The sequence below is a fragment of the Podarcis vaucheri genome (assembly GCF_965113315.1).
Source record: "Podarcis vaucheri genome assembly, chromosome: 7".
In the NCBI taxonomy this organism is placed as follows: Eukaryota; Metazoa; Chordata; class Lepidosauria; order Squamata; family Lacertidae; genus Podarcis; species Podarcis vaucheri.
In genome coordinates this window covers 58,304,429-58,330,549 of record NC_138765.1, presented here as the reverse complement: position 1 = coordinate 58,330,549, position 26,121 = coordinate 58,304,429, and the positions used below count along the sequence as shown (strand labels likewise).

Below are 26,121 nucleotides of genomic sequence, written 5' to 3'. Positions count from 1 at the left end.
TATGGTACATTCTGGAACACCACTTAAACAGTCTACACTAGCATGATGTATCTCATCATTTTTAAATGGCTAGTAAAACAGCATCTGGTGGAAATCTCTTCTGCTATTAATGTCACTGCCTTGGACCAACTGGAGATCTCTGGCTGAATGAATAACAAATCAGCAAAATGTGCCACAAAGCAAAATCCGGATTCTAAAAAGGAAGATTCCATTGAAGTTCATCCACCATCTTGGGCCTGGAAATGGGAATAAACATCTCCTGAGGCTGACTTTCCCCAGGCAAGGTTCTTGTTTCATACCACAATTCCAATTTCCCATATACTGTTGCATGTTAAGTGTTTATAAGTGGAAGCACATCCAGCAGGCCACCCCTTTGGAAATCATTTGTATGTATTTTTTCCATGACCTCTAAGTCACTGCTTCAGGAGAAGGAGTACCCGAAGGTCCTGGAGTCTCATGGTGTAGGCTGTGGAGACCCTAAAAATATACCCTGATACCAATCTAGAACGTAGTTGCCTAGATCCACGAGTCACAGCCCCCTTGCATTGGCACCCTGCGGTCCTGAGGAATATCCATCCATTGATGCTGGTATTTGCATTGTCAAAATGGCATCAATAATCCTCTGAAGTTGTGTCTAGTTTGGCCTAGTATATGTACACTTTCCCTTCAGCATTGTTAAAGTTTTAAACACTTTGCCTGCATGTAAGCCCAATGCTTCAAAGTGCTGAAGCAATTGCAAACACTTCTTTTTTTGCTAGTTCCTTCAAAATTCCACAGCTACATTTTAATCAAGATTCCAAAGCTATTTATTTGTTCTTGCTCATAATGGTGAAAAGCACTCAAGTCGGCAAAATCTCGCACGTATTCATGTTTTATAAATGATTCTCCAGCTGATTCAATGTGTTTTGAAGGGGGAGAGAAATTCTCTGATCCAAGAGAAAAATCAAAAGGAAGCCTTGATTGACATCCTGGAGATTTCCCCAGCACCAGCACCATTCTTTAGGGTATAATTCAACAATTTATATATATCTAGCTCTTTTCAAGGAGATGGCATTTATGTCACAAATGTCTGTCAATATTTCTCTCTGTTTTAATTGCACCAACTTATAACTTTAAAGAACATAATTAGGCACAATGCATAGCTGCCTTATTAGTCATACATAGCTTCCTTAAACCAGCTTTTATTGAAGCATCAAATACATGAAACATACATCCGTCAATTGCTGTAAGAATGTGGGATGGATTTAAAGCTTGGCCCAATGACCAGATACATCTGCAATAGACTTGAAGATCACAGCCAGAGGAAGTATGCTTTCGAATACCAGTTGCTGGGAACCCCAAGTGGAGAGAGAAAATTGTTGCACTCAAGTCCTCCTCGCAGGGTTCTCAAAAGCATCTGGATGGCCACTGTGAAAACAGGGCTGGGCTAGATAGACCATTGGCCTGATCCAGAAGACCAGACAGTACTGAGCTAGCCAATGATGGGGAGAGGCCTTTGTGCCAAGTAGGAATGCTCAAGGACTTTGTTCAGTCTGCATTCTTAAGTTAATTTCCTTGAAGAGTAATGTGGAACCTCCAGCTTGTGCAAGTCTGTGCAAGAGATGAAGACCAGTTGTTTGCAAAATCAAGGTTCCTGACATCAGTGTGATATCAGGTGACTGACAAGTGGCCAACCCCACCAACCTGTCAAACTTGGCCCATGGTGGGAGAGAGAAATGATCCAGCTCAACTATGCTGGGTAACACATGGATTGGGACACGTGCATTTGGGTATAAAATGCATACAAACATGTATTTGGCAAAACAAAATAACTGCAAAAAGTATTATATATTATTATTTTATTTTAAAGGAATATTGATTTGGACATAGAATTATGAATCAACAGTTGGAAAACTGACAAACTGTTTTTTTAGAGTGATCTGCAAGTCTCAACAATAAACCCACACATACGCCAACAAAGAGGGAGATGAGCTTCATTGGTTTGCTTCAGAGCTCATTACTGCATCTAGTTTTAGAAATTAGCAGAGCTGCCACACTGGAGAGGGTTAGGATGAGACCAAGGCATCCGTATACCCAACTGTGCATGGTTACATTGGGCTCTGCCAGTGTGGCGGTGAAGCTTTCTACCATTATGGAGCTCCCAGTTGGCCTGACCTAAATTATGGGTGGGTGGTAGCCAGTTCATACCACTGAAATGGGGAGTTTAAGGGGCTGGGGAAGAATCTGGGTCAGCCAAGGATCAGATGAATGATAAACCATCCAGGTATTAAACTGAAGCCCTTCTGCCATCCCAGCTTGGAGCTAGCACAGGAAAAATACTGCTCTGGTATCTTCCACCCTGGTGGGAATGAGCAATGGGGCTCTGTTTGTGACAGTGGGTTTGGATTGCTCTTAAGCACCATTTAAATAATTCAAGACATGAAACATTAGAAGTTAACCAAGGGTTCAATTTGAAGTTTTGTGGAAGTCAATAGAAATGACTCTGTAAAGGTATGGTTTGGGGCAGGTTTGGAGTATTTTTATATCTGTTCGATTCCATGCCCCTTGAAGGAGTTTGGGGTGAGTGGATGTTCACCAAGAGCCTGACTAAATGAAAGAATCAACTGTTTGGAAGTTGTTTTACTTCCAGTCTGTATTCAGGTCAAACAAAAATCTTTCATCCTGCATTTCACCTCAGATGACTTTGTGATAGCATATCGAGTCAGCACTAGCCAGAATGGTTCGTGCCTCTTCAGAGCACAGTGGGAGCCTTTTGGAAAAAAGAAAAATAAGAGCCTAACCTCTCTCCCCTGAAAGACAAGGGAAAAATTAAGCAATGAGGAGGGGGGCACCTCAAAGGAATAAAACTAGATTTTATGCAACATCAAGTGTGCAAAGCTCTCATGAAGCTACACACTTTGCAAAACTGAGTAGTGTAGCATTTATATAGCACTTCAGAGTTCAAACTACTTCACAAACATTATCTCAGTGATCCTTTCAACTGTACTGTAATATGGGCCAGTAGAATATCTATAGAGCAGATAGGGTAATGAACCAAGAACATAGGTGGCTAACCTGTGGCCCTCTAGACATGGCTGCACTCCAACTCCCACCAGCCCAGCCAACATTGCCCATAGACAGGGTGATGTGAAGTGCAGTTCAACAACATCTGGAAAGCTGGTCTAGAATCACCAAGTGAGTATGTGACTGAGATGAGAACTGATATGGAATGCTCTCCCCAGGGAGACACACCTGACACCATCCTTGTCAGTCTTTTGTTTAGCCAGGTCTTTGGTTAATTAAACTTGTCTCCTGTGAGGTGTTCATCTTTTAGTGGGTTGGGGTACGACTTATCCTTATTAAGAAATTGCTGAACGAGCATTTTGGGTACTTTGTATCATTCATTTCTTTAAAATGTATAATTCATTTCTTTAAAATGCCCTTCAATTGCTTTAATGTGGTTTTTTTTATCTTGTCAGGATGCTTTGAGAATTTTTGTTGTATAAAGTGATGGATAAATGCAATAAATAACAGCTTTCTGGATGGTGACTTATGCTTTTAAACACTATACTACAAAACCACTCTAAGACACATTTTCTAACAATATATACATCAAACTTGAAGGCTCTGCAGTTCTTGCATCAACATCTATCTTCCCAACAACTCTCTTAAGACTTCCTGAAAACCATGGTCAAAAGGGGCTTGTACTGTGGTGTCCCACAGCCAAATTTTCAGAAGAGCATCTCTAGACCAGACCAATAGCCTGTCTAGTCCAGCATCGTATTTCCTACAATGGCAGACCAAAAAAAAAAAAAAGCCCACAAGCAGGGCACAAAGACATTCACCCTCTTCCTCTGCATCTAGGAATGTAAGAACACAAGGAAAGCACTGCTGAATCAGAACAAAAGCTGTTTAGTCCAGCATCCTGTTATAACAGTGGGTAACCAGTATCTATGGGAAGCAGGACCTGAGTGCAAAGAAGCACTCTCACCATTTGTGATTCCCAGCAACTGGCATTCAGGAACATGCTGTCTCCTTCAGTGGATATGGTTAGTAACCATCAATAGCCTTATCCTCCATGGATTTGTCCAGTCCTCTTTTATGGTCATCAAAGTTGGTGGCCACCTCATTGTTTAACTATGCACTATGTGCAGAATCACTTGTCTGTCCTGGAACTGGTATTCAGAAACATGCCGATTCTGACCCTGGAGGGAGCATATAGTCATCTTGATCATTAGCAGTTGACAGTCTTGAATGTGGGCACATGAGAGGACTCTACAAATAGCAATTGCTATGTTCCTAATAGAAGTAAATGGCAAAAGATGTTGTGTGAATAATGTGTGTTTCCTCCTTCAGTGCTCTTAAGCATCATGCAAAGTGGTCACTCACCGATCTGCCCCATGGGAAGGTGGATGTGTTCTCAAGACATGCAGTTCACTGGTGTGGACATCAATTTAAAGCAAACCAACTTAAGTCACCAGTTCCAGACTTAGCACAATGGAGATCTATTATATACTTCTCTGAATTTTGTGATGTTGCTCTGGTTAAGAAAAATGCTCACAAAATGTGTATTTTATGGAAAAATAAATAGAAAAATGCATATGTTGGGGGAGGAATGTGTGCAAAATGCATACAAAATGCCTGCTTTAGGGGAAAGCATGCAGAATTTAAATGCAAATGTTTAGTAGTTTACTTTTTGGTGGGGGAAAAATATGATGAGACATACCCATGACTGAGCACATGTGCAACTAGCAAGCTGCTATATCCATCCTCCTAAGTGAATCCACAACTTACTTATGGGTCCCATACTGCTGCTGCTTTAAAATAAATGAGGTGGCAATCAGGAGAGCATTTTTCAGAACTGTTGGTGTTTTCATCTAATAATGATTTGTCCTAAGCTATTGCCTTGAACAACACAGAAGTTTAATGGGATTCCCTCAGAACCCCATGTCTATGCAGTTTTGTAGAGGTGACTTGGTGAGTCACTTTATCCTTTGTTTAGGTGGTCCGTGACTCTTCATATCATATGGTGAACCAATATACGAGGCACCGTCCAGGATGCTGGCTCATCCTTGGATGCCTTCCCTATAAAGAGTGGCATGAAACAGGGTTGGAGCTGTGTTCTTGCTCCAACACTCTTTGACATATTCTTTGATGCCCTCCTATGTGTTGAGCTTGACTGAAGACATTGTGTGCATCCATTCAAGGAGTGACAGGGATCTGTTCAACCTGGAACATCTCCATGCTAAGCCAAAAGTATGTTGGGTCCTGGACTTCCGGGGTTGACGCGATCTGGGAATGGCGGATTCCCTCCGAGCTCCGGAGGGAATCGGCTCAGCAGGGGACGGGTCTTGCCGTGCCGGCGACACGGGGACCCTTAAAACCGCAGGCGCGGTGCCTGCGGACTGAAGACTCGGCGGGTGCCTTAAGCGCCCCCCCTGATTCGCAAAGAGCCTTTTTAAAGGCTGCGGAGGGGATACGGGGGGTGGCGCGGCACTGAGAGTCCATCGCTACCTCTGCTGAGCGAAGCCGCGAGCCATGACCGGAGAGCGCTGACTTCCTTCCTTGAAATTCGGCTGAAAAAACAACCCGTGAGTAATTTGGACTTGGCTTTTAAGAAATTTATCCACTGAATTTGAGACGATCGGGGGATGTGCTAAAAGGAAGTCCGCACCCCCTACCTTGCAGACGATCTAGAGCAACGAAAAAAGAACTAAGCTGGAGTGCCTACCCTGTAAAGGGTGAGTTTTAAAAAAGACAGTGACTTCCAAGATTTGGAAATTTTGAGCAGGAGAGAGGAGTGTTGGATGTTTTATGCTCTGTTGTAAACAACCCCCCCTCCCGGGCCCGGGAGCGTCCTGCTTTGGAGCTGGTTTAAGAAGTGCAGAGTTTGACAGCTGTCAAAGCTGTCAAACGGACTGTTAATAGTGGAAAATTGCTACCTAAGTTACCTCTGGATTAAAAAGAGTTACAATTGATCTAAAATTGTTGGAAATAAAGAAACAATAACAAGACAGAGGACTGTTGGGGAAAAGAATACTAAGTAACCAGATTCCCTCTAGAGGGAATTCTGTGGAACTACAATGGCTGTGGATGGAAAGATACTGGGAGAAATCGAAAGGATGTTTTATTTGGTTGGAATCTTACAAGAGCAGACTACGGCTATGAGTGAACAATTGATGACCTTGACTTCTGAAACAAGTAGTCCTGCTGAATGTAACGAGGACCTCAATGAGAAAGAATCCACAGCTGAACCAGAAATGATAATAAAAGAAGAGGAGAAGACAAAACAAGAAAGAGAAGAAGTGATGTGGGAAAATACTGAGCAGAAGCTGACGCCTGTGGAATACAAACAAGGAGATTATTGGAGTAAATCTACTATAAATCCACGAAAGATGCAGAAGACAAAAGTGGAGGCCCTGGGAGTCTATGAAATTAAGGAATTTAAAATAAAGAAATATAATCGGGGCCTCCACATAGACTCTGACTTTGATTACCTTCAAGATTCATGCCTTGTGGAAACTCTTCAGCAGCTGTTTGCAAATATGGGAAGAGACTTTGGATTGATGGTGAAAGAACTCTTTCGAGATGTGACGACTGGCATAAAGGATTACCAACAAGACCGGCGGAGAGGGACTGAAAGAGACTGGAGGGCCTCGGACGTGAGGAACCCGGGCTAATAACTGTTATTTTGGACATGCTTTGGGAAGGGACGCAAACCGGGGATGGGAGGGAGGGAAAAATTAAGTTCTAACAACACTCATGATTATGGGATTTGGTTAAAAAGATCATTATTCAAGACAAAATGGGAAATCGATGGAAGGGAATTGAGGTCCAACTTAGAAAAAATTAATTTTGTTTGCTTTTATAAAAGGACTAATATTAAGACAGGGAAATGCCAATTTGCTGACATAAATTTGGAAATGGGGATGCAAGAGAGGGGGTAGGGGGAAGTCAATGACCAGGGTTAGGAAATAACATTTTCGGGAAAGTATATATGTTTGTTGTTGTTTTCTTTTTTTTTCTTTGTTTATGTGTTTACTTGTTTTTTGTGTTTTTGTTTTTGTCTATATAAAATGTGAAAACCCAATAAAAATTTTTTTAAAAAAAAAAACAAAAGTATGTTGGGTCCTTATCCAAGAGATGTTGTTTGCAGATGACCCAGCCTTCACAGCACACTCAAAGGAAGCTCTACAGAGACTCATCAACCATTTTGCCCAAGGCTACATGGAGTTCGGCCTTAACACCAGCCTGACGAAGACCAACATCCTGGGTCAGAATGCCGTCAGCACACCACATATTAGTATGCGTAGCCACATGCTTGAGGTGGTACATGATTTTGTCTACCTGAGTTCCACCATAACCAGCAACATTTCCATTGATACTGAGCTGGACAAGTGTATTGGCAAGGCAGCTATGGCAATGGCTTGCCTCTTTAAAAGGGTATGGGAGAATGTGATACTAACAGCCAATACCAAGATGAAGATTTACTAGGCTTGTGCGCTGAGTATGGTGCTTTATGGCAGTGAATGGTGGACAACTTACACCTGCCTTCCACATGTGCTATGTCAGGAAGATTTGGGGTATCACATGACGGACAAATTCTCAAACAAAGATATGTTCTCCCAAGCTCATATTCCCAGCATGTTTACATTCCTGTCTCAGCAATGTCTGGCTTCACGCAACAGATGTCATGGACAGAATAGATGCAGAGGAGTAGTGGGATGCACCAGCCCAAGTGCAACCTGTTTACAATCCTGGAAGGCATTTAGGCGATCGAAAAAGAGTTGCACCAAAGTGCCCCTGGGAGGGCATGCCTGCTATCGAATGAAGCAGTGGCAGTGGCGGAGGACAAAGCAGGAGGCAAAAAGGTGTGAGCAGGTGGATGGGCAAATGGTGGCAGTGGCAGGATGATTGCGCGGGGGGGGGGGGAGAGGTGGAGGTACACCTGCTAATTAATAAGTATTACATTTATAATATACTTTGGACACATATGAAAAAAGGTTATCACACATAGAAAACTCACAAGTTCAGTATTCTTGTTGAGTTCATTATTCAGATATGTGAAGATAAACACACACACACACACACACACACACACACAGAGAGAGAGAGAGAGAGAGAGAGAGAGAGAGAGAGAGAGAGAGAGAGAGACCCCACTAGGTTAAAGTATATTTTATAAGGGAAGCATAATTTCCTAGGAGAACTAACTGGTTTTGTGCTTGATACAGATAACATTTATTTGATGGGAAATACATAGGGCCTAGGGCTTGCCGATCGAAAGGTCGGCGGTTCGAATCCCCGCGGCGGGGTGCGCTCCCGCTGCTCGGTCCCAGCGCCTGCCAACCTAGCAGTTCGAAAGCACCCCCGGGGGCAAGTAGATAAATAGGTACCGCTTACCAGCGGGAAGGTAAACGGCGTTCCGTGTGCGGCTCTGGCTCGCCAGAGCAGCGTTGTCACGCTGGCCACGTGACCCGGAAGTGTCTCCGGACAGCGCTGGCCCCCGGCCAATAAATGTGAGATGGGCGCACAAACCCCAGAGTCTGGCAAGACTGGCCCGTTTGGGCAGGGGTACCTTTACCTTTACCTTTACATATATGGTAGATTCAGATAATGGTTTTATCGTCATCGTGATCATTTATTGCTTGATAGCCTAGTCATCTCAGCATGAGATAATGGTTTGATTTCCTAAGAGCAGCATCTTTTAATGGGGTTATCACTGTGTGAACAGATACCTAACAGGAATATAAGAATTTGGCGGCAGCGGCGGGGGTGTGTGTGTCCTGATTCCACAACCATTGTTGTGTGGTTTAGATGTTCTATCTAATATTTGAGAATTTGGGGGGGAGTGGGGGAGATGGCTATCCTCATCCCTCACTGTGGGTCGTGTTTCCCCAGTGTTTAGGAACTCATATCTACACCCTGCCATTTAAGAACAGGATGTGTTCTGTAGTACACAGTTGCATGTTTGGGGGAGAGTGGGGGAGAGGAAGTGTTCAAGGATGACAGACAATTCTGTTAAAAATGGAAATTGCTGGTGTTCCTTTATTTGTCCTTTATCCCCTTGTCCAAATAATGCAATTGGTATTCCCCGTTGTTTTATACAGTCCAAAAACAATACATAATTGATTACATCTCCCTGCCACCAAACACACATTTGTGTTGTGTTTCCTTTGTACTGAAATGAATAGGGTGGAATGATGTAATGACATAATTTCCATAATTACTTATGGAAATTATGTAAATTATTCAAGACAAACAATGTAGCTTTTTTTTTTGCAGAAGATGGAACAGAGTGGAACAGAAACAGTGTTGCTTGTGACAAATACAGGGAGGGATGAAAAACGATGCCTTCTTTCATCCCTAGCAGAGCATATACTTTGCATTCAAAAGGTCCCAAGTTCAATCTCTGGCATTACAAGGCAGGGCTAGGAGAGACTCCTTCCCTAAACCCCAGAGAGCTGCTGACAGTCAATATTGACAACACTGGGCTAGGCTCAGTATAAGCTCTCCTACTGTGAGTGCGGATTAAGAAGAAAGGTGAGACACAAGATTTAGCCCTACTGTTTACAAGGGGGGGGATCAGTTCCTGGAGGAAATCACAGTACAAATTACACCTTTCACTTTCCTGGAAAGAAACAACATGTGGGTAGGTGTCATGAAACTGCTCTCTTAGCCAAGTTCACAATTCTTTATTCTTTGAGCACCTGTACATATTGCACCGTCTGAAAGAAGAGGTACTGTTGCGGCAGAAAGGGGTGGAGAAAGAAACACACAGAAAGTTTCACAAGTTGGTTCCTTGAACAATTAAGCTATAATGACTATGATCTTACTCCACTGTCAAAGGCAGAATATCAATTTCTTTGAATAACAGTAATGGAGAGTGCGAGTCTGAGCTTCTAAAATCCCTGGGAGAGGACAAGGATCCTGAGATCACGTTAAGGGTAGCCAAATTCTGTGCGATTGCCGTAAAACTTAGGGAACAAAGCTGTGCTATCATAATGATTAACGCCTTAAATGATAATTTTAGGTTATATTTTAGTGATCTCATTTTTGGTATGTTGTTGTTTTAGTTGTTTAGTCGTGTCCAACTCTTCGCGACCCCATGGACCAGAGCATGCCAGGCACTCCTGTCTTCCGCTGCCTCCTGCAGTTTGGTCAAACTCATGTTGTTAGCTTCGAGAACACTATCCAACCATCTCGTCCTCTGTCATCCCCTTCTCTTTGTGCCCTCCATCTTTCCCAACATCAGAGTCTTTTCCAGGGAGTCTTCTCTTTTCATGAGGTGGCAAAAGTATTGGAGTCTCAGCTTCAGGATCTGTCCTTCCAGTGAGCACTCAGGGCTGATTTCCTTAAGAATGGATACGTTTGATCTTCTTGCAGTCCATGGGACTCTCAAGAGTCTCCTCCAGCACCATAATTCAAAAGCATCAATTCTTTGGCGATCAGCCTTCTTTATGGTCCAGCTCTCACTTCCATACATCACTACTGGGAAAACCATAGCTTTAACTATATGGACCTTTGTGGGCAAGGTGATGTCTCTGCTTTTTAAGATGCTGTATAGGTTTGTCATTGTTTTTCTCCCAAGAAGCAGGCGTCTTTTAATTTCGCGACTGCTGTCACCATCTGCAGTGGAGCCCAAGAAAGTAAAATCTCTCACTACCTCCATTTCTTCCCCTTCTATTTGCCAGGAGGTGATGGGCCCAGTGGCCATGGTCTTCGTTTTTTTGATGTTGAGCTTCAGACCATATTTTGCACTCTCCTCTTTCACCCTCATTAAAAGGTTCTTTAATTCCTCCTCACTTTCTGCCATCAATGTTATGTCATCTGCATATCTGAGGTTGTTGATATTTCATTTTTGGTATAAAACCTCTCATTTCTGTTAATCTGGATCTGCCTAGGTTCCATCTATAGGTGCCACAGAATGTGATAGTAAAGTCCTGAAATGGTAGAATGGACTGTGCCATGTCAAACTGCCACCCTTTGAAAATCACACTTCTCAAAATTTTGCAATCCAGCCACATAAAGCTTACAAAAATAGTTACATAAGGATAAAGCATGCATGTCTTAGTGAAAGCAACTAACAAAAATATATTACATTAGTAAAAGATGCATATAAAAATGTGAATATTAGACAAAATTGCATACAAAAATAAGTATATTTGGAGAAGGTCTCACTCAAATGCTGGGGAATTTTCATGAGGACTTCTACAAATAAATCTCAAACTGAGTTGGAAATTTCAAGAACAGAACTTTAGACTGGAAAAATGAGAAACGGAGAGAAACCAAAATTCACAGGTTTGGCAATGCCTAGTCAAGTGTGTCAGTGTGGTGCAGTGGTTAGAGTGCTGACTTGGACCTGGAAGTCGCAGGTTCAAATCCCCATTCAGCCATGAAGCTCACTGGGTGACCTTGGGCCAGTTACTGTCTCTCAGCCTAGCCTTCACTGTGTGAAGTACAAATAAGGTAAGTTCTATTTAAAACACAGATTGAACAAAATTATCCTCCATCCCTAGGAGGAGACCTGTGGAAAAAAGTTGATATCAATGCCATAGAAATTATGCTTGGGCTCTGACAGGGATACAAGCAAGAGACAAACAGTAAAGTCATCTGCCATTCAGAGTGTGAATAAACCCTACATGCTGGCCTGTTCTACAAGATGCTTTATTCCACATCCAAAACCATGGGGTGTCCTTGAGATTTAACACTCATTTATGATGCTCCTGATGTGTTATATTGTTCATCCATCAAAGATTGTAATGGAAAAGAAAATGCACTCCTTATTAACGTCAGTCTTCTTTTTTAAAAAAATACAATCTGACTATTAAACTACCTGTTGAAGTATGTGAAAGTGAAAAGGGAATGGTAATAACATAATGAAAGGTTTGGAAGAGTTTTGCCAGCTAATATTTATGTAAATTAGGAGTGTTGGCATGAAGATACTTGCAAAGGGATTTTGTTTTGTTTGTGTTTCCCATACTGGATTATGTAGAGATTTTCTGGAGCTCTTACTTCTGGATTTGGGAATACAAACTTGGAGGTCTTGTAATGCCTGCCTTAATCCCAAATTGAGTATTACAACCTCCCAATTATTATCCAGCTTGGATATTAATCTGAACTGGAGAGGAATGCTATTCCTTCTGCTCTCCTATCTAGTCAGCCCTTTCCTTCCTTCCTTCCTTCCTTCCTTCCTTCCTTCCTTCCTTCCCTCCCTGTTTCAATGGTACACAACTGCCACCACCAATAAAAGGCATACCAGACTAAATGTCTTTAGGCTTTGAGCTACCTTCAAGCTGAAAAATTGGGGTTTCCAATCCTTTTTTTATAAATCCTGGCCTATGGTCATGTTCACCTGGCACACTGACTAAGCTTAGCACAAATGCGTGAAAATTCTGGTTCCTGAGAAGAACACAGTTATTTTGTTCCTCCCTAGACTTTTTAGGTCAGCACGGAGCAGCAACTAAACCAATATTTGATTTAGCTTGTCGTACAAACCCAACATAGTACTTAAGCTCTCTCCTTCTTAACCATAATGGGTAGCCAATGTTTGTCCTACATATCTGTGCACACACACCTCTATCCTCCATCCACTCAAGGAAGAGGAATTTATCAGAGTTCTAGAACACATGTTGTCAAGGCAAGAACACTAAAGGGTGTGTGAAGCAAAACCGGTGAGGAGGTGAAAGAAAAGTGTGGTTGGGGGAAGAAGGTGATGTAATGGGTGGCCTGGGGTAAGTAGGTGTGGCCCAGGGGGAGAAGGTGAGGTATGTGGAGATGTGTGACCTTGAGAAAGTCCTGAACGCATTTAGTCCCTGAGTTTCAACTCCCACTCTTGAACTGTGCCAGATGCAAAGTTCAGAGCTAGTGGTGGTTCACTCAGTTTGTTTGTGCCACATCCCATCTCTCTCTCTCTGTATGAATTTATCTCCATTTCTTTCTGCCCTCCTTTCTCCTTCCTTCTCTTTTTCTCTCCTCTCCTCCCTTCTGCCCCTTACACAGCAAACAGACTTAGAATTTTTTAAAAAAATTACAATTCATACAAACAGGATTTTTTTCCTAAGCTGCACGAGGGGAAATGGGTTAAGGAGGGGATGCCACAGGTCAGATCCTAAGGCACTTCTAAGCCTAACCACAGTTTAGTGCAGAGGTAGTCCATATGGTGCTCTCTGGATGAGGTGGGGACTTAAAATCCAATTTCTCCTAACCATTGGCCATGTTGGCTGGGGATGATGGGAGCTGGAGTCCAAACAGCATACAGGGGGCACTCTGCTGGCTATCCCTGGTTTAATATGACGAGAACAAGACCCCAGTGAACCTCAGCCGTGCAAATTCCCTCTATCCTTTTACCAAAGGAAGAGTTCAGATGTTGTCACTTCCATTTCCCACAACTGTGGCTTCTCATTTATAACAAACCTTAAACTGTGGTTAATATTAACAGTGGCTTGCTTAGGCATAGCAGCTCCATAAACTTTGGTGGGAAGCCATTTTGATTCATGCAAACCATAGCTAATGCTAACCACAGTTGCTGGTGATTAAACAAAAATGGAAGAGGATGCTTCTGAATTCTTCAAGGCTGTGCCAGAGGAGGAGAAGAGATGGCTGTGAGGAAAGCTCATAAGCCTAAGGTTCACTAGATCTCATATTCATCATGCTAAACTCTCCTGCTACATGCAACCATATTAAAAGAGAGGACAAAATTATTTTTTGCCTAAGGCAATGAACTAGTCTGAGCCAGCCCTGTTCCTTTTTTCTAACAAATTAATACCAACAGACAGCCTTGAAGTGAAAGTGTATTTTATTTCCCCTACTTTATTTGGAAGGAACTAACTAACTATTTCCTCCTGTGAAGGAAGGATTGTGAAGCATGTAACTTGCTCCCCCCACCCTGAGATTATACCCTTTATGTTTTAGCATCTGAAAGACAAAGCAGATAGTTTTTAAACAGCAGCCCTAAACAGGGTTAGTGTTCTAATTTACAGAGGACAAAACTTTAAGAGAGAAAAGAGTTTGTTGGTAAAAGCAAATGTAAACACTGGTACCTGGGAAGGTAATGCAGAGATCACACCAAAATGCATTCACTCAAAAGATTAATATCTTTTCATTAAAAAGAGAAGAGAGCAACGGTGGGCTCAAAATTTGCATTTAGATCGAGTAGGTGGCAAGTGTATTGACTGCTTACAAATTCATGTTACCAAAAACAGGGAAAGGAAGGATACAGAAAAAGATGTCCCTGTCTTCTCACAGATGTAGTGATAGTAAGCTGAGGAATTTGTGTGAATTTTATGATGTTCAGTGTCGTTGCCACTTACAGCACTGGTGTACGACTTCTGCAGGTAATTTGATGTGCTGTCAAATTCAGAGCTAGAAAATAGTCACCAGAAAGGGTTACCCACTTTCTGAATCATGCAGATTTTCCACTGAGGAAAATCTGGAGGTATCACACAGTGATCCCACCAGCACTGTGATGGGCACTTCAAGGCTACTGCTAATTTTGGCTGTAAGTACAATCACAGACTGGCAAATTCAGGTTGCAAAATTACAATTGATTGGGAGGTCTTCAACAACAAGCCCGCTTCCTCAAACGACTGGACTTCTTGTGATCAGGAAAGTGATGGATAAATGCACTGCAAAGTGTGGGGTGACACTGCAGGCACCATGAAGGTCGAAGTGGCTGATGGCAACACCCTTAACCTGGATACCCACCATGTATTTGCATTTCGCTGAAGTAGCTTCCCCCATTCTCCCACTTCATAATACCATTTGGTCAGGGTGCCTGGCTTTGTCCCCATGCAGTGGTCCTCAAAAGTAGATGCTGGAGAGCCCTCCAGCAAACAACTAGAAGAGATATCATTGACATAAAAAGGGTCTGTTCTCCCAATTAGTGCTCGTCTAGAGGGGCAGGTAAGATAATGGAATATATGAGCTCGAGGGTATTTTGCATCCACTTGAATGCCAGTCTTCCCAAACCTGGTGCCCTCCAGATCTTGCTGGACTCCAATTCCCAGCATCCCCTGGCACCATGGCCAATGATGTAGTAGTCCAACAAACATAGTCTTGAATGTTAGGGAAAGCCATTCTAAATGCAAGACTTGCATAATTTCCTATTTACTTCAGTTGACCACTTAGAGATCTTCAAAATATTAAGTGGTTTATAAATGCTTTTAAACAAACATCATTTTTATCTTAACAAATGAAACAACCCAAGGTGGTGGGGACTTTTCAACCTTTCACTGTGGATTTACTATTTCTAACCTGCAGGCCTATACATCACATACTTTTGCAAGAAATGCCTTTGTGCTTAAAATTTGTGAATCACAAAAGAGGGGGGAGTTTTGCCAATGGAAGTTTGCAGGTATGATTTGCCCCCATCTCTCCTCAATCTTTGTTTCTGACACTTTCAAAGATGTTGAGATTTCCCAAGGCATAGGAGAAATGCACATAAAGCTTCACAAAATATATCCTTATGTGCCTTGTTAAAATGAAAATGGATGTTGTTCTGCAATTACTGGAGTGTGCCACAAACTCTGAAGAGCGTGCACTTTTCAAAATAATATTCCAGCAGAAAATCCATAAATAAAACAGAACTTTGATAGGCTGGAGAGAACGCAATGCAGGTCAGGAGCAAACACCTGCAACGAGGTGTGAATTGCAAAAGCAGTAAAAACCACCAACTGCAGAAATCCTACAGTGAAGAACTGGTCTTCCGAAAGTAGTATACAGTCCAGAAGCGGCAACACTGCTCCCTCCCTCAAGGAGGGAATGAATTTGCCACACCCTCCCTCTCATAGGAAAGAAAACTTTCAAAGTCTTTCCCGTGGGAGAAGCTGGGGGAGGCATGTGGAGGTTGTGTGGCCAATCAGGAAGTGGTGGGCAGTCAGGCTTTACAAGCCTGCTCCACCCCAAGCTCAACTCTTCATCATTGGAGTACCCCACATCCCTCCCTACCTCCCTTTGAAGTGTGGGCTTCACTACGTACCTGCTGTGGGGCTGAATAGGACTTTTGGGGGGAGCATTTGATTGGCCTGAATCTCAGGGACAGTGGGCCCACAGTTGGAAAGAAAAAGAGTAAGCAGAGCTCAGAGGCTCCACAGCATGTTCTGGCTGCCCCTCATGTGACCCCCCCCCCCACTGTCTCTTGTCACACTGTAGTTTCCAGTGTGATCTGTTGATGGCTTGACAAACAGCATGGCAATGTGTAAGTGTGCATATCTATACAGATATAGATTTATAGAATTGTAGAGTTGGAAGGAGTCCTGAGGATCGCCTAGTTGAACCCCCTGCAATGCAGGAATATGCAGCTCTCCCATACAGAAATCAAACGTGCAACCTTGAGCATTATCAGCGCCATGCTTTAGCCAACTGAGCTATCCAGGCTGATATAGATATAGATACAGTGGTGCCTCAGGTTCCATACGCTTCAGGTTACAGACTCCGCTAACCCAGAAATAGTACCTCAGGTTAAGAACTTTGCTTCAGGATGAGAACAGAAATCGTGCTCCGGCGGTGCGGCAGCAGCAGGAGGCCCCGTTAGCTGAAGTGGTGCTTCAGGTTAAGAACAGACCTCCAGAACGAATTAAGTACTTAACCCGAGGTACCACTGTATACAGTATGTATACAATGTTTCACAAAAATGCAGCAAGTATGGTGACATTGTTCCAGGAAAGACCCTTGGTGCACACAATACTCTTTAGTTTTCAACACCTGGAGAGTTTGAATGAGTTAAATAATAAAACTTCATTTTGTTTCCTTCTTGTTTTCGGGGGGGGGGAGGGGAGAAATAATTCAAATAGCAGCCCATCCAAAAGGCCATCTTCTATCTGTTTGTCTACCCATTTTAAAACATTTATGTTCATCACACACACACACACACACAGAGAGAGAGAGAGAGAGAGAGAGAGAGAGAGAGAGAGACTTAAACTGTATGTGAAACACTGTTATACTTTAAGGGTTTTTTTTTTGTTAAGGGGTGGAGTTTCCTCCTCTTTCTTTTGTGTCTTCCTGGCTATTTTAAAACTATCACACACAGAGAGAGAGATATGACACAATTTAAATACTGCAATATCAAGGTGGTGTACAACAAAAAGTGCAAAACAATAATTAAAAGAACTGGCCAATCAGAAAAGCTTCAATCAACTGCATAGGCCTGTTGGCATTCAAATATGACTTGATGATAAAAGCTTGATAGAAGGTGCTTCTCAAATTGCTGCTGAGAAATAAATCTCAACACTGTCTTACAAGAGCTCCTCTTAATAAGTGGAAAACTACTTCTTCTTCTTTTAATAGTAACTTGGTTACAGCTTGTTCAAAACGGAAATCAAAAAGCCCCAGATACGATGCAATCTCCATTTCAATATTCTACCTCCAGCACTTATCTCCAGGTTCCTGTTCTGTACAACATGCAAACATGAAAGAACTTGAACTATATTTATATATATAAAGTAGAATTTTGCATCCTTGACAATTTGGCTTAAATTAAGTGGAACACTACCCGTAAGCATCTTCATCTAAGCAATGGCCAAAAATTAATAAAAAGAACATGAAAACATGAATAGCTTTGATCATTGAATGAATGCAGTTACTTTAAAAACAGTTTATAGCTGTGCTTACGCTTGGAGAACAAGAGAACTTGCACTCCCTCAGCTTACACTATTTTTTATCTTTCAGCTCAGCCAGTTTCTTTGATGGAAGCCACAAATAAGAATAATAAAAGCACCACATTTGAGCCATCACAACCACAGATAAAAATCACTAAGGTAAGTTTCATCAGGTTTGGCTTGTATTATAGTGTCTCTGGCATTTATGCTTGATGCAATAATTAAAAAAATAAATAAATCAGCACACAAATATCTCTATTTGGAATGGGAAGTGACATAGATCTAAAATCAAAGCCCTAATACCTATTGCCCAGTGCATGACAACGGGGCAAATTCATTTAAAACAGAGGTGGGGAATGCCTGGCCTTTGGGCCTAATCTGGCCCACTAGACCTCTACATTTGGCCCGTGAGGTCATTTAGGCCAGGCCACACACAGTTGACACCAGAAGATGGAAGACAGTAACCCCACCAGCCTGGGGACCTGAATCCCAGGGACAGGGAACCCATGGTTGGCAGGTAGATGAGTGAGCAGAGCTCAGGGACAGCAGTTCTCAGTGCCATCTGTTGGCAGCCAGGCAAATTACAGCATAGCAGTGTGTGTGTGTGTGTGTGTGTGTGTGTGTGTGCGCGCGCGTGTGTGTGCGTGTGTGTGTTACAAACATGCAACAAGTACACTGACTTCATTCCAGGAAACATATCTTGGGTGCACATAGCACCCTTGAGTCTCCACACCGCGCACCCCCCCGAAAGGATTGGAATGAGCTTAATAATAAACCTTCCTTTTAGTCCTTCATTTTTTAGGGTGCGGGGTGGGGTGGGGTAGTAATTCAAAACAGCAACAGCCCATCCAAAAATACACGTTTTATCTAACTATTTGTCTACCCACGTTAAAACTCTTAAGATAAACACACAGTATGTGAAACAGTGTACCTGATACTTTAAGGGTGGCGGTGTTGTTGTTAAGGAGTTTTTCTCTCCCCCCCTTGTTTTCCTGGCTATTTCAAAACTATCGATCTATCTAATCTGAAGTAGTCCCACTGAGTTAAAAGGAGCTGCTTCTCAGGGAAGAGGAACTGTAGCCCAAGTTACAAGCAAGATATTTCATGTCCTCAAAGTAGTAAAGTGAGTTAATAATTGACAAACAAATTAATATCACATGCATTATCAGTCTTTGTCTAAATTTTAATTCCCTTCTGGAAAAATAGACTGAATCCTACATTCGCCCCGCACAGCTTCAATATTTCTGGATATTTCACATATTGAATCCCAGTTCCTAAGCTGAATCATGTCAATTTCTAAATTTATTTTGTTTTTCGCTCCGTAACTTTAAGTAGTATCTCGATTAGAAGTTTATGATAGGTAACAACCTCACCTCCTAATCATTCTGTATTTCTTATTTTCTTTAAGACATTATTTTATTATTTATTTATGTGTTTGTTTATTTTTACCCACCCTTCACCCTAAGGTCACCCTGATAAAGAAATGGGGGGGGGTATGAGCTATTAAAAGGAAATCACAAGTGGCTCAGTTCTTTCACTGCCACAATCTCTCCAGTAGTAATACCTGTTCAGTCTTCAAGACATTCTTGCTATGTAAATATAGCATCATTATTTCATGTATCACTAGTGATCTTTTCAACACAGCTGAGAAGCTAGTATTGTTCATTCCCTCCTATTGATTTTTCAGTTTTCAGAAAATTGGTTTTATCCTAAGATTGTTTATATTTTAGAGGGGGGGGGGAATATCCAACCTGACTATGAAAAATCATAGACAGTCTGTCGAATGTGGCAGCCACTTATTAAGACTCTACAAATCTTAAATTTGTATTCAAACTTATAGGAAATGAATAACATCAGATACCCGGGGAGTGGGAGTGCGCTGCCAGCTACTTACAATTTTATGTATGTAAGTCAATTTCATAACAGAACATAGTAGTTCCAGCTGAACAGGCATGGCCCCTCTTCTTAAATCCTTTCACAAGTTGTGAGTTTTGCAGATGCCACCCTTGGAAATCTTCCAAGTCGTTTGCCTTGCCCTTATTTGGATGGCACACTACATAGCAAATGAGTCATCACAGTTAGGCTGCAATTCCCTATGCACAGTTACCACCAGGGCTGCATGGAAATGGGTAGCACCAGTTTTGATCTATACATCTGTCAACAAAATATAGATCATGTTGTTTTATTCAGCAGCTCACAAACATGTAATTACTCAAGCATTCACATCACAGAATTAGTGTCCCTAAACTAAGCTACAAAATGGATCACCGATAAACTGTTTTCAGTCGTGATGTTAGCAGGTTTCGCATTTCCTGGCACAGAGATACAATTCTTAGTGGCTTTAATGTCCCTGAACATTCTTCTACAGGTCAGATTTTAGTCTGAAGGAATTTGCAGGGAGGTGGGTGGGCTTTTTCCTGAAATTCAGCGGGGGGAGAAATGACCCCAATTCCATGTCTGACTGAGGAAGTTTACCCCATCACTATTCTCAGTGGCAGTTCCATAACAAGAGTGAGAGTCAAGATGCTCCAAATTAAACTTCAATTTATTACTAGAGTTTCCAAAACAACAAAGAAATTTTCAACTCTCAGCTAATCCTTCCTCAGACCAAGGGGAACTGTGATACTACCCAGTAAGCCACTTCCGCTGCTTCCTCCTTCTCACCACAGTGTCTTCTCCCTGTCTCACCACCTGTGTCTCGTCCACTGTACCCTTCATTAACATCTCCTCCTCCCCCCCCACTGGCCTCCTTTGGGGCCTTCTTTTTCTCCCTTTTCTTCGGTGGCATCAGTGTCATTGGTGAGGGGAGCAGCAGAGTGGTCATCATCAGCCGGGGGGGGGGCATCAGTGGCAGAGCTATCACTTTCCACCTTGTCTCAGCATCATACTAGGCCAGCCCTGTTACATACATCACATCTGGGTCCTTCACAATGCCTCAGATTCTCCAAAGGCTGTTCCTTTGTTTTGTTTTTGCGCAGAGATCTCGATGCTCAAAAGATTTGTGCCCTCCCCCCCTTCCCTTATGCAAAGGAGGAACTGGAGGAATTTACAAAGCTTATCCTGTATGTAAGACCTTTATCTGTTTTATGAAATTCCGTATCAGCAATGTCTTGGTTTGAATGCAGCAAACAAACAGATGGCAGATTAAAGCTCCTAAATCATATTAGTAAATTCTCCGATTTCATCTCTCAGCATTGTTGAACTTTACAGTTGTCAGGCGTAGCAACTTTGACAGGTCTTGAACCAAGAGAGGAGCTGTAGCTCAGGGGCTGAGCATCTGCATTGCATGAAAAAGGTCCCAGGCTCAATCCCCAGCATCTGCAGGCAGGGCTGGGAGACACTCCTTGTCTGTAACCCTGGAAACTTTCTGCCAGTCAGTACAGACTGCATGGAGCTAGATGGACTGGTGACTAGACAGTATAAGGCAGCTTCCTATGGAAGCTGCCTTACACTGAGCTATCAAGTTCAGTATTGTCTCTACTGAAAGGCAGAAGTTCTTCAGGGTTTCAGGTAGGGATTTTCCTAGCCCTACATGGAAATGCCAGGCAATGAAGCTGGGACTGTCTGCAGGAAAAACACATGCTTTGTCAATGAGCTACAGCCATTCCCCAAATGAATCACTTCCATCTGGATCTTGGCTTCCTAAGATTCTCAAAAACATCTTTATCTCACTGCCTAAAGAACACAGCAAAATAAAAATAGTTAGAAAAGTAAACAGACAGATAGGTTTTTGGAAGTCTGGATTGCCACTGAATTCTTTTTCCACTATGTGATATTTTTCCTGAGCTCCTGCTAACAATCATAAACCACCAATGGCAAAACATACTGAAATTTGCAACTTATGAAAGAGAGGGGTGGCAGTTAAGACTTCAGAAAATAACAGAGAGTACAAAGATATATTCACTAGTCAAAATCCTGGCTGAACGTTGAAGAGACCTTCAGAAGGTGCTGAAAAGGAAGGACAAAGCTGGGATTCCACAGCATCTGCTGGTCACCAAGAAGGCCTTCAACTGTTTAGATATTTCCTTGCCCCATGCTTTCCTAAAGTATTCCAGAGAATATGTTCAATGAATGGGTGGCGGCACAGGCAGGGTAACTTATTTAGCCAAAGGACTGCACTCCCTCTTGGGAAACCTCCCCCCCCGGGGGGGGGGGAGGCACATGCCAGTGGTTGGTGAAGCACAATACAGAGCAATGGATGCAACTCATAACTTTGAGCTGCATTCTATATAGAAGTCAAAGTTATCTATGAACACAAATCTCCATCCATCCTCCAGGAAGCAAGAGGTATTATCACAGTTCAATTTCATATTTCAGCCACACAAAAGCACTCAATGAGATTGTGGATGAGGACTTGTGAAAGGTGTGGTGTAGGGAGAGGGTTGTGGCCTGGACAGAGTCCTGAGGGTCAGAGAGTGAGTCCTGGAGCACCATATTTTCCCTATGACAAAGTTTCCCCAACCGTGGCCTACTATACTCCATATGAGAATGCCGAGACAGTAGACCTGTGATGGCCAAACTTGGCCCTTCAGCTGTTTCAGGACTACAATTCCCATCATCCCTAGCTAACAGGACCAGTGGTCAGGGATGATGGGAATTGTAGTCCCAAAACAGCTGGAGGGCCAGGTTTGGCTATCACTGCAGTAGACAAACAACCAGTACACCACCTGTATCTCTTTTTGCATATTGCATCCATCCATAAACAACTGACAAAATTGCAACTTACTTCACGGTCCAACAGCACTGGCGACACAACAGTGACAATGTCTCCTTTCTCCGGGTCAATATAGAACATGTTTGGGGATGGCTTGTCCGGGGTCTGCTTAAGGATATTATACCTCAGCAGAGCATTGTCTGTAGCTGGATCATCAGCATCAAAGGCAGTCACACGCATCACAGTACTTCCTGAAAAGAACAAGAATAACACCAATATGAAAACTTCATATCTGGCATGTAGCAATACAGATAATATGAACATAAGAAGAGTGGAGAAGTGGGAAGAAAGTGCTCTTGTGCTCCTGCTTGTGGCCTTCTCAGAAGCATCTGGTTGGCCATTGTGAGTACACCATGATAGATTAGATGGGCCATTGGCCTGATCTATCTGGGCTCTTACGTTCTGATGTTCATTGCTTGCCAAGGCCCCATGACCCGCAGTTCCCTGGTGCATAAACAAACACATGAACAAGTGGATTTTGCTTTATGGGTTCAAATAGGCCACAACTTTATTGGTTACAAACGTGAGTAGTTCGGCTTAGGCACTGGGTGAAGCTGGATTATATCCCAACTATATCCCTGTCTGCAGGGAGTCCAACTAAATGTAAACCACCAATAGGGGGAGCCCTATAACTTACTGGGTGAAGCTGGATTATATCCCAACTATATCCCTGTCTGCAGGGAGTCCAACTAAATGTAAACCACCAATAGGGGGAGCCCTATAACTTACATCAAATTGGGGCACCCTGAGGGGACCCTGTTGGGGAAGTGGTATGTCTGGGCCTGGGACAGAATCCACACCCACGGATCCCATTAACAGGATTCCCGTACCCAATGCTTAACTTCTCAAAGTTGTGACAATTGCTACAAGGTAAGTGAAAACCACATGGATGGAGCCAATTTGACAAGTGGAAAAATTCCCTCCCGGTCCCATAAATATGGCGGTCAACATTATTCTATAGCAAGGTCATATTGTCGTAAAAATGAAAAAGAAGGTGGGTGGGTGGGAGAGCTGGCAAAGGGCGGTCTCCTGGCCATGCCATGGTTTAAATATACCGCAGAGATACACCCTGCTGGCACTGATTGGTCAGCGGGGCCCACCCTCCTGGGCGGGGGTCTGCCTAGTGCCATCGTCATGGCCAAGCCCAAGCCCCAGCGAGGAGGATGCCCTTCTCAGGCCCCCGGCCGGATCACCAGAGGCCCTGAGACCTGGCCGCAATGCCGCCCGCCCAATAAGCTAAGTGGACTTGCAAGCCATTTTTTGAGCCTTTTTCAGTTGAAGAGCAGGCTACCCCCACCAACATTTTAAGCAAATACACAACAAAATAAACATGGCAATGATATGGGCTCTACATGCCAAAGAGATTACTGTCTATCCATGTGCTTCACTACAAATTCCAAAACCAACCAAAGATGTGTTCAAAGGATCTCATCTATGTGACAAAGGTGTTCACTCCCTGCAGCGTGTGGTTCAGTTCCAAACAGGACTTAACACCCAAAGTACACTGGTGGAGAACTTCATCCTCAATCAACCAGGGGATGCTGCAAACTCAATTAAAAGTCTTTAATGAATTTTTCCATACCCACCTCATTAGGCATATTGTTCAGCAGCCTAAAGAATCCCCTGCTGTGATCAAGTTGTAATTAAAAGAAGGCAGGGGATTATTAACCCCGGAGGCCTAAGACCGCTCCTTCCTCTCCAAATCTAGCATCCCAATTTACATGAGCTGGCTCTTCCCACTTGCCTTTTCAATCACTTAAACGCCCGTCTCCTAAATACATAGCAAAACTCCCCAAACCAAGTTCTGGCTAGAGATCTGCAAAGAAGGTTTTCCTGGGCTTTCTTGCACCAATCTGATAGGTTCATTGGAATCAAGTGTTCCTTCTTCCTCTCTCCTTAAATCACAGATATGGTGCAAAGAGATGGTTTGCTTAAAAAAGAAAGAATGAAGCACTCTTAGGACATCCTAACTCTTAGGATAATTAGGGGCAACAAATTTTGTCCACCTCTTCCTCATTGTACAAGCTCAGGAACTGCAAAGAAGCCAATATATTGCTGCTGCTGCTGCTGCTTCCTTGCTCCCTCCCTCCCCCAGGAACGTTGTTTTTGTTCAGTGCCACCCACCCCTTCCAGGTTCTTTCTTCTTGTTATAGCGACCTTGAAAAGAAGATTTCTAAGGCTTTGCTTCATTGCCACCTCAGGCACAGTTACACCCTTGAGAAATGTAACTGAGAACTGACAGCATCCAGGGCTTGTACATGAGTGATTAAAAGTCAGGCAGCTCGAAATGGAGAACAGTGCTTGTGGAGTGCAATTTGATGTGCCACCCCACTTGGTACACACCCCCCGCAGCAGTCCCCTAAAACATTATAGGCCTTAGCTTTCACCCCTTTGGTTCGCCACCACTGCAGAAAGAGCAGAAACAATGGATATTTATTTTGAAGTGAGGGGGAAACAACCTTGTTTTACCCACAAAATCCCCTTTTGCACTCAGTTCCAAGTAGTGCTAAAATGATTTTGAGTGAGAAAGTCTAATTCAAGTTCCAGAATCATGTCAGTGGTCCATCTACCTCAACATTTTCAACACTGACTGGCTATGGCTCCCCAGGATTTCAGACAGGGCATCTTTCCTAGAGAGATTGGTCATAATCTACCATGAGGTTCTCTGTTGCACCAAAATGAATTAGGAGTTTCTCAAGAGCATTGTGGTAGATTGGGATACAGCTATGGCTACCACATTGGCTTAACTCCCCTGGCATTTTAGAGGTTGAACTTGAAAAAATATCCTATGGCAAAGGCATAGATGCATATTTATTCATCCTGTTGTTGCAGGAGAAATAGTAATAATGAATAATAATGATTAGGTCTGTCACATAATTGTGATTCTGGCTGCCACCTAATTCCAGGAATCTTTGTTGATTAGTGAGGTGAGTTTTAGTCAATTAGCCAATCAATTTGTTAATTAAATTTGCATACGAGTGAGACAAGTGAAACAAGAAATATAGTTTGTTTCTAGAGGAAAGTCTAATGTGCCATAGCAAGTATCATGTGGGAAGAGGCATCCTCTACGGCATGTAAGAGAAGAGGAGGACCTTTTTAGTAGATCAGTAGCATAAACCTAACATGGCTCAGTCATAGAGATCCCAAGAGACTTCATTTGAGAGGAGAGTGAGTCTTGATATAGTTGAAGTCACCAAGGACAGAGAAAGCAGGCGGCTACACTAACATTGTATGTGAGTAACATCCCTTCCCTCACCCACACCCTGCAAGAATGAGTGTTGCTGTCCACTCATTTGAGGAAATGTAGGTTCTTGCTTAGGGTCTGTTCAATACACCTTTCTGCCTGAGGAGAAGGAAGAGATCCCTTCACCCACAATTCCACCCGCTAAAGCTATATAGACTCCTAGTTAAATCTTACTTCAGCACTAGTGATGGGACAGCACCCTCTAGCAGGAAGCTGAAGGGCTACAAACAAGCACACAGAGCTCTCCGCAACACTTAACTACAGCTGTTATGTGCCCCTCAATATCTGCCACCTGAGGCAACTTCCTCATTCTGCCCAATGGTAGGGTCTGGCTATGAGACCACAGGGGGCTTCATGCCCCTTGATGTTTATGCCTCCTTTAAGGACAATATCTTTCAACCCACCATATCCAGGGGGCTGAAGTTTTATTTAGGGGGTGTAAGACAGACCATGCGGTACACAGTTTTGCTCCTCAGCACCTCGCTGATACTGCTGTTTCCCTCCATAAACATCTCCCCACCCATCCAAATGATACATATTTTTGAACTAATACTAATGCATTAATTAGATTGTGTGTGTGTGTGTGTGTG

The 26,121-nt window shown here is 42.9% G+C and overlaps 1 protein-coding gene across 2 annotated transcripts in view; it reads right to left on the bottom strand.

Moving 5' to 3' along the window:
• The window catches only part of CDH13 (cadherin 13), a 681,110-nt gene that overhangs the window by 174,236 nt on the left and 480,753 nt on the right, over positions 1 to 26,121 (bottom strand). For both annotated transcript variants that reach the window (XM_082232914.1, XM_082232915.1), the window contains exon 7: positions 22,300 to 22,478. In XM_082232914.1, coding sequence (XP_082089040.1) covers positions 22,300 to 22,478 — 179 coding nt within the window. The remainder of the gene's footprint in view (positions 1 to 22,299; positions 22,479 to 26,121) is intronic.